Source organism: Halichoerus grypus, chromosome 3, assembly GCF_964656455.1.
Source record: "Halichoerus grypus chromosome 3, mHalGry1.hap1.1, whole genome shotgun sequence".
Taxonomy (NCBI): Eukaryota; Metazoa; Chordata; class Mammalia; order Carnivora; family Phocidae; genus Halichoerus; species Halichoerus grypus.
Window position 1 is genome coordinate 42,338,857 of NC_135714.1, and position 8,258 is coordinate 42,347,114.

Below are 8,258 nucleotides of genomic sequence, written 5' to 3' on the forward strand. Positions count from 1 at the left end.
GGGTCTTGTTTAAAAGCAGGAAAGCAAACGTTAACTTTTAGATGGATTTCCAAGAAAATGGTAAAGATTAGCCAAAAAATGTGCATGAAGGGATAAACACCAAAATATGTAATAAGTAATAATTTGCTTAATGTCTACTGTGGGTCCATGACATTAAATTATTTTTGACTCCCACATCTAATCCCTGAGGTAGACATTATCCCTTTTGCAGATGAGAAAACTAAAGCTCAGAAAGGTTAATGGTTACAGTTAGGTTACAGTTAGGAAATATCTGAGAATTAAAACTAATCTGCTTAACAGCAAAGACCATACTCTTTCCACATACCATCAATTGCTTCTAAATGTGTCTGATATGATATGAGAATCGCCTAAGCTCTTATTAAAAATAACAATTCCTAAACTCTTCTTAAAGATTCTGACCGGGGATGTCAGAGATAAGAACCTAAAATGTGTATCTTTTAAAATGCTCTTAGTGATTCTGATAATCGGGCAAATTTAAGAAATCTTGCATTGGGATTAAGCTAGACTACCTGAACACTGAAAGTCTGGTTTAAGATCTGATTTTATAAATGGATTCTGAAACAAATCATGAAAAGTCACAAAAAATCTTACACAGAAGATAACAAAGGACACTAAAAAGTATCTGTTGCTACATGTTATACTTAAAGTCTAATTTTATTGAGAATAAAATCTTAAGTAGCTTTATAGATTAGAAAGCAAAACCAGACACAGATACTAGAGAGACATAAAAGATCCCCTTCTGAGTACAGTTGGTCCAATATCCTGAGCCTTTAACCTATTAGGAATATAAACTCAAGTTTGAGTTCAAGAGCAGCTCTCAAAGTAAAAATGCTATTCTTTAAAGAAATATTATTATTCAGAGTAATGTTATTTAGAATAATAGTATTTGAGTAATTACCATCATAAATAATTTCATATAACTTATTTTTCACCATTTAGTCCCTGTATTCCACTTAGCTAGTCACATAAAATTTTAAGCACTAGTCAATTTTACATCTGTTAATAGGCAGAAATCCAACACTGAACTGTTTGGACTGAAACACCATGTAAATTTCAAACTCAAATACAGTAAAATTTTGGAAACTTCAGTTTACTACCACATTCCTCATTTCTTCAAGAAAGTTTACCCACTGAGAAGTTTTAGTAGTTGGTCCAATTATTTAGCATTTTTTTTCCTTTGTATTCTCAAAAGATATGTTCAATGCTATATTCTAAATCAAACTAATTTCCTTTCAAATGATAAGGAATAAGAAAAATCTCTGGGGGGAAAAATGTCTTAATTTTATAATTTCCCCATAATTATCAAATTTTGTTTAAAAAAAGAGAAGCCGTTTATCTTCTGAATATGATTTTATAAGAGTTCTATTGTAAAATATTGTTTACCTCAGTAGGAGGTTCAGGAAGGGAGGAAAACAGTTACTCCTTTGGCAACTATGACAAGGTCCAAAGATGTATGCAATTACCTCATTTATTTAGAGAACATTTTAGGACTTATAATATTCCAGACACTGTATTAAATAGTGGAGAAATAAGACCAATAAACATAATTCCTGCCCTCAAAGAACTTTACAGCTTTATGGAGAAACATCAAAATAAGGTCTTCAAAAATCTCAAAAACTTCTAATCTTTAAAAATGGAATATGCCTTATATATCATGCTGGGTGGGAGAAAGGAGGTGAAAACAGTAAAGTTAAAAAAAACTGTTTAATCAAAATGATTCTGTTACTTGGGCAAATCATGTTCAGATCTCCTGTTGCCAAGTACAGCATCTGATAGCAGTCTTGAAATACTGATACATTTCAAGATAGACTATTTTTTATTAAATCTACCATTTGAAAGGTCAAGGTGTTCTTGTGATATCTCCTATGCAAAGACCTTATTGTGCCCCAAAGTAGTTTCCAAGTTTTTTCATTTTAAGCCACATTTCTAAATCTTTCAATTTTCCACAGCATATCTGAGATGAAGACAAGCAAAGAGTGAGTTCCACAGCCATTGGTAAAAACTGGTGCTGAAGGATGAGGAATTATTTGTGGAGATGGTAGGAAGATTATACCTCAGAAGAGAGTACATGAAGATACAATAATTTAGTGAAATTAAAAGAGAATAACATTATTAGAAACAAACCTTAGCAAAATAACTTGGCTCTATGACAGGGCTTAAGTTAGAAGTCAAAGATTATGCCCTAGGAAAGCCCCAAGTGTGATTGTGATATAGGAGGGCACGAAGTGATACAGAAGTAAATAATGTCAGTTATAGCGACAGATCAGCTAGGGAATACTGGCCTAAAAACTAGATTTAAATTCTAATTTTTAGGTTAACATCCTTCAGCACTATCATCATCGTGAAAAATCAGTCTTCAACAATGATCACTATTATGTTGCAAAATTTACTGAGAGGTAAAAAACTTCATAATTTTAAAATATTAACCAACCTGGCCTACACCACCTAATAAGTTAATCACTTTTCCCCTCATCTTCATTACATACATAATGAGAAGACACTCTCTCCCTTCCCCACCTCTCTCTCTCTCTCTCTCTCTCACACACACACAAACTTAATTGAAGTGTGAACTCAAGTCTTTTAAATTACATATATATAAATATTAAAGAACTTATTTCCCTCTTCCTTCAAGTACCACTTTTCCTCAAAACATGCTTCTGTGTATCTCCCTATTGGAACTGCCACATTGTTCCATACTGCTACATGCAAATCTAACAATGAAGAAAATTATTAAACTCATCCAGAAGGATGTCAAAAAAGAATACTGATCATGATGGAAGTACAAAGTATAAGTCTGATTTGCAGTCAATATAAAAATATCTGCAAGGCGCCTGGGTAGCTCAGTCGGTTAAAGTGTCCAACTCTAGATCTCAGCTCAGGTCTTGATCTCAGGGTCGTAAATTCACACCCCACATTGGGCTCCACACTTGGCGTGAGCCTACTTTAAAAATAAATAACTAAAATGAATATATTTATATTACAAACCACATTAAAGCAGACTTTGTTTAGACAAATTATTATTTCATATCCTTATATCCCCAAAATTTGATAATGCCCCCAAACTGACCTTGTGTAGTAGAAAATGGAAAGTAACTTACTTTCTCACATCACTATAATGGCATACCAAATCATGTCATATGAGAATACAGTGATTTCTAAAATAAGAGTAATACTATAATACAATACATTGAAGTAGGGAGGGGGAAAAAGAGCAAAAATATTCAACTATAAAGTATAAAGGTCTACTCAAAAGTGAAATCTATGAAAAACATAAGTGGATGAATCTATATCTTTTCAGATTGATCTGGTTTACAGCTGATTCAGTTTGCAGTATCATTTATTTCCAAACCAGTAAGGGAAGACTGCTCTAAAGAGTTCCATAGTTTTAAACAGGTGGGGTGGGAGCAGTGGCAGTTTTACCATAACTGTTTTACTAGTTCTTCCCATTTATATTTAGAGGTAAGAAAAACAGAACATGCTCAACAGTTAAAGTAACCCATAAGCACCAATTTCAAAAACCTTTATAGGCACTAACTGGGCTACCAATTGGCATAGCATGCCTGTGAATTATGCATGACAGAGTCATGTAAAAAAAAGTTCCGTATTACTATTACTCTACTTATCTATGTCACCACAGAACAGGTTTAGGTTTTCAATAAAGAAAGATTTGTACTAATTTTCATCAAAGTACTTCACATAGCAATTTAAATATATAAATTGTTTAGAAATGGAAAAACAGGACTAAAGTCAATCACTGTTAGGTCTGAAAATGGCAGTTCTGATTTCTTAGTACTGTGCTTTATGCTTATGTTTCTCAAAGTGGAGCACTGTAAGTGTGGAGGGTAATTAATGAAGGTTAATATTTATTGAGCACAGTATCACATAATGTGATGAATTCTTGGCATATATTGTCTAATTTAATCGTTAATAATCTTAGAAGTTAAGAACTATAATGATCCCTGTCTTAACTGAAGAGGCATAAATAATCTACCCAAGTGGCAGAGGGTAGATTTGAACCCAGAGCCTAGAACCAAGGTAATGGGGAAGAGAGATAAAGTGACTGAGAGAGATCACAGAATTAACTCCCAATGTAGACAGGCATACTGCTTACTGATGGCACATAATTCCTCCTCATACTCTGGAATACTGGTTTTCATCCCTGGCTACACATTAGAGTCACCTGTGGGACTTGCTTAAAAAAAAAAAAAAACAAACCTATCCTTGCCTGGGGCCCTCACTCAGATACCTGGTGTTCAACTGACCTGGCCTGGGGAGAAGGCACCATCTTTTGTTCTTTTGTTTGTTTTTTTAATCTCTCCAGGTAATTCTAAAGGGCAGTAAGACTGAAAACCACTAATAATTCTTCTCCACCCTGTTAACCTCTCTAAGTACCCAACTACAATCAGATTTACTAATCACCTATTTGGTTCTGAGCACTTCATCTATTCTATATTCTATTTACCCAACAAAGTGCTTAGTTTTTCTTTTCCTTAAACAGAAGAAACATTACAACTATACTAGCATCTTTTTAAATAACAAAACTTTGCCAGCTTTTCTTTGACAAGAGGAAAATAGGAGGAAAGGCAGCGAGACAGCATGAAAGAGATTGAAAAATCCGTTCTTTAAGCATCCATATACCCCTCAGGTTTAAAACAAGGTAAAAAGGTCCTAAGAGTCAAACTAAAATATTACATGGCAGGCTATGAGACTAAAAAAGTTCTGTGATATATGTTAAAGAGAGATTTAATATCCATGATATCTCTTAATTCTGCTGGAGATGACAGTTAAAACACTAAGTAACTGCTATTGTGGTGATAAATCCCACTGTCTTCCCATGGCGCTGTGACAAGTGATTATGCAGTGTTTTTACCCTATAAGTCACCTGAACATAAACTAACAGGTGCTAAAGAAATCAAAGCATTACAAAAGCACACCCAAACAACAATATGGCTGGTCATGACATGTAGTGAGAAATGCAAGGATTTTGCTGACAATTTCAAAGGAGAAGTCTTACCGTTTCACTAAAAGTTATTCACCGCACATCCCACTCACTCACCCTACACCAAAAGTATAATGGAAACTGTTCCAGACAGTCTCAGACTTGCTGGCCCTTTTATTTTACTAAAAAGGTGAAGTGTGGAGATAACTGACAAGCATGGAAGTTTGACTTAGGATTTGAACAGGAGATCTAAAATGAAGAATATAAATACTTCAAGTTGTACAAAACTCTGGACTTCTCAGAGAAACATTACAAAACTTCCTGCTTCCGGACAGCTCATTATTTGGTTCAAGTCTTCACATTCCTTTATTAGTCATGACTCTTTACAAAGCTCTCATTCCTTATTGTCTGAATATCGGACTTTTAAATGTTGCAAATCAGATTTACAGGAACCCTTATCAAATGAAGAAACCACCCCAGAGTTCATGCCCAGAGGAGACTTAGATTACATAGAGCCCTCAGTAACCTGAGCAGTGTGTGTCCATCACGTAGATTTCTTTTTAAAAATTGGTTGTAAACATGTATCGTTCTGCATATCTCAAATATAGGTTCATCTATACATTTTTATCATATACAATTACAGGAACCTCCATTACTTCCGCAGAAATTGACACTGCAAGAAACTGGGAAGACCTCTGAGTGTGTGTGAAAGGCACAGGCACGACAGTGAACCACTCAATGCCAAATGTCACTGGGGTCTCATATGGCCCAGATCTGGCCACAGAGCCATATGTCAATAGGCTCAAAGGCACAGACGAGGAGAGAGAACCACAGGGTAACTGGGTAAGAAAACAAGGGGGAGGCACCTCATAAATATGTGTACTTCCACCCCGAAGCTGAAGGGGTGGCCCAAAGGGCAGACCCTAAAGAAAAACCTTCCCTCCTGGGATCCGTCACGTCGCCCAGGCCTAAAGGGCCCGCTAAAGGGGGTAATGGGGTTGGGGGGGTGGGGGGAGGAAGGGCAGTGTCTGTCCCCACTTCAGAGACCGAAACAAATTAAATTAAAGCAAGTTCTCACTTCCTGGTCGCCTACTCTTCCCGAAGGCCTCGACACAAGACGGACACCGGGGATAGAGGGCTCCCCAGGAGTACGGGGGGAGGGGGAAGGGAAGGGGGGCCCACCCCAGCCCTGCACCTTCCCGTCCTCGCCCTCCCCTCCTCCGGGCCTTACACGGTGACGTGACCGGAGCCGCGGACCACCACTGGGTCCGGCGAGTACTTGAGCAGCTGCTCCTCCAGGGCCCGCTCTTCGTCCTCCTCCTCCTCATAGATCTCGTCGAAATCCGCCATCCTGAGCCTCCAAGGCCCCCTGCCCAAAGGGGCCTGACTCCAGGGGCTGGGGCCGGGATAAGGGCTGGCGAGGAGGCGGAGGCTGAGGGGAGTCGCTGCCGCGGGCTCAGAGGCCGCGGAGATCGATCTTGGCTGCCTCGGCTCCGGCTACAGAGGAGATGGGGTCCCGGCCGTCGCCGTCGCCGCCGCCGCCATTATCATCAGCAATAACAACAACACAATGTCAACATCCGCCCAAGGGCCGACACCTCCACCAGCACCGCCGCTGCCGCCGCCGCCGCCGCAGCAGCAGCAACTCAGGCAACCACAGCAACAGCCAGAGCCACCCGCAGCGGGAGCAGCCGGCTACGGCATCGCGAGACTTCCCGGGAGGAGTGCGGGCGGGTGCGTGGGCGCCGGTGTGCGCAGGCTGGCGGGCGGGAGCGCGCACGTGAGGCCTCGCGCGCTCCCAGGGCGCCTTGCTCCCTTCCTCCGCCCCCCGACTCCCGCCGCCGCCGACGCCTTGGGAGCGCGCTCCCGCCGGCGAGGTCCCGCCCTCCACGAAGTGGGTTGCGGTCCCGCAAGGGATGTCTCTGAGGCCCGGAGGTGTTGACCCCGACTCAGAGAATGGAGCTCGGAGTGTCCAGTGGAGCGCTTAGTCACCCAAAGTAATCTCGAATCAAAACAACTAAAAATAAAAACACTGGTTGGAATAGAGAATTTATAGTGCGTGTCTGCCTGTTTAATCTAATAATTGAATCTCGCTTTTTGTCAGTTTTTTTAGTCTTGATGAGAACCAGAGTCTGTACTTTCCTAATTTAGGAAGCCCAACACAAACACTGCAAATATTTTTGCCCACTTTAATACAGGAATTTTCAAAACATGTCCAAATTCAAACCTTGTGTCTTATCATCCTTTAAATATAGTCCAATATATGAAGCCAATGATGCTATTTTTTTTTTTTTTATAAGAAAACCCACTGTAGTCATGCCACGAAGCAAAACTGACATTCTCTGGATTCCAGAGATGCAGTTTCCTGCCACAACTCCCTCATCAACCATAACCTGTTTTCTTCAGTTAGGACTTTAGGGAATCCCTTTTCCTTCCTTACAGCTCCTCCCACCAAAGGGAAGAGTGGAGAAGAGAGGGGAGGGCAGGAAGAGAATAATGGATTCTACTTACCTACCTAGACAACTAGTAAAGGCCTAAGGGTCACTTCGGGTACTTAGTTTCATAGTCAAGAAACTGTCCAGACATACAAGAAGTTCAGGGGCAGGAGTGAGCTCCGGAGAGTCCTGGATAATGATTATACACCGTGGAGGCAGGAGAAGATAGCCACACTGGATCCAGTGCTGGTCAGACTATTCTCCAAGTACCGTGTTCACATTCTGACATTTCCCTTTAGATGGGTCACTGTTGAACTTGAGAAAATGCAAAAGAGAACAATAAAGTCAGCAAGAAATACCATTTTCTTACTGGAAATGGTTGAAGGAAATGAGTGTAGCTAGCCAAGAAAAGATAAAGGAAAAACACAGTAGTTGTATCAGACTTGCTGTATATCTCCCCAGAGGACATTTATTCATTCAACAAATATTTACTGAGCTCTAACTATGTGTCAGGCACTGTGTGTGTGTGTGTGTGTGTGTGTGTATGAGATACAGTCCTTCTAATCTAGTAGCTTATTTATCACTAAGGTAAGCAATTATAATTCTGTCCAGTGCTCCCAGAGGAGTTTACAGAGGGTACTAAGGAAGCACACAGAAGGCAGCTTAGTTTGGAGGTTAGCAATGGGGTCTGAAGCGTGACTGCCTCCCTTTGAATCTCAACTCTGCCACTTACTATGTGACCCTGAATAGGTCCTTACCCTCTCTGTTCCTCATGTGTAAAATGAGGATAAAAGTACCTACCCCCACTGGTCTGCTCTGCAGATATATGAAATGCTCAGAAGAGGGCCTGGCACACAGAAACT

The 8,258-nt window shown here is 40.2% G+C and overlaps 1 protein-coding gene across 4 annotated transcripts in view; it reads right to left on the reverse strand.

Moving 5' to 3' along the window:
• The window catches only part of CHIC2 (cysteine rich hydrophobic domain 2), a 78,247-nt gene extending 71,526 nt beyond the window's left edge, over positions 1-6,721 (reverse strand). The window contains exons 1-2 of one of the 4 annotated variants that reach the window (XM_078068631.1): positions 6,192-6,721; positions 1,974-2,029 (exon numbers count right to left, since the gene is read on the reverse strand). In XM_078068631.1, the coding sequence (XP_077924757.1) occupies positions 1,974-2,029; positions 6,192-6,310 (175 nt within the window). In that variant the 5' untranslated portion in view covers positions 6,311-6,721. The remainder of the gene's footprint in view (positions 1-1,973; positions 2,030-6,191) is intronic. The other 3 variants (XM_078068629.1, XM_078068632.1, XM_036119683.2) reach the window with 3 other exon arrangements.
• Between the last annotated feature and the right edge of the window lie 1,537 nt (positions 6,722-8,258).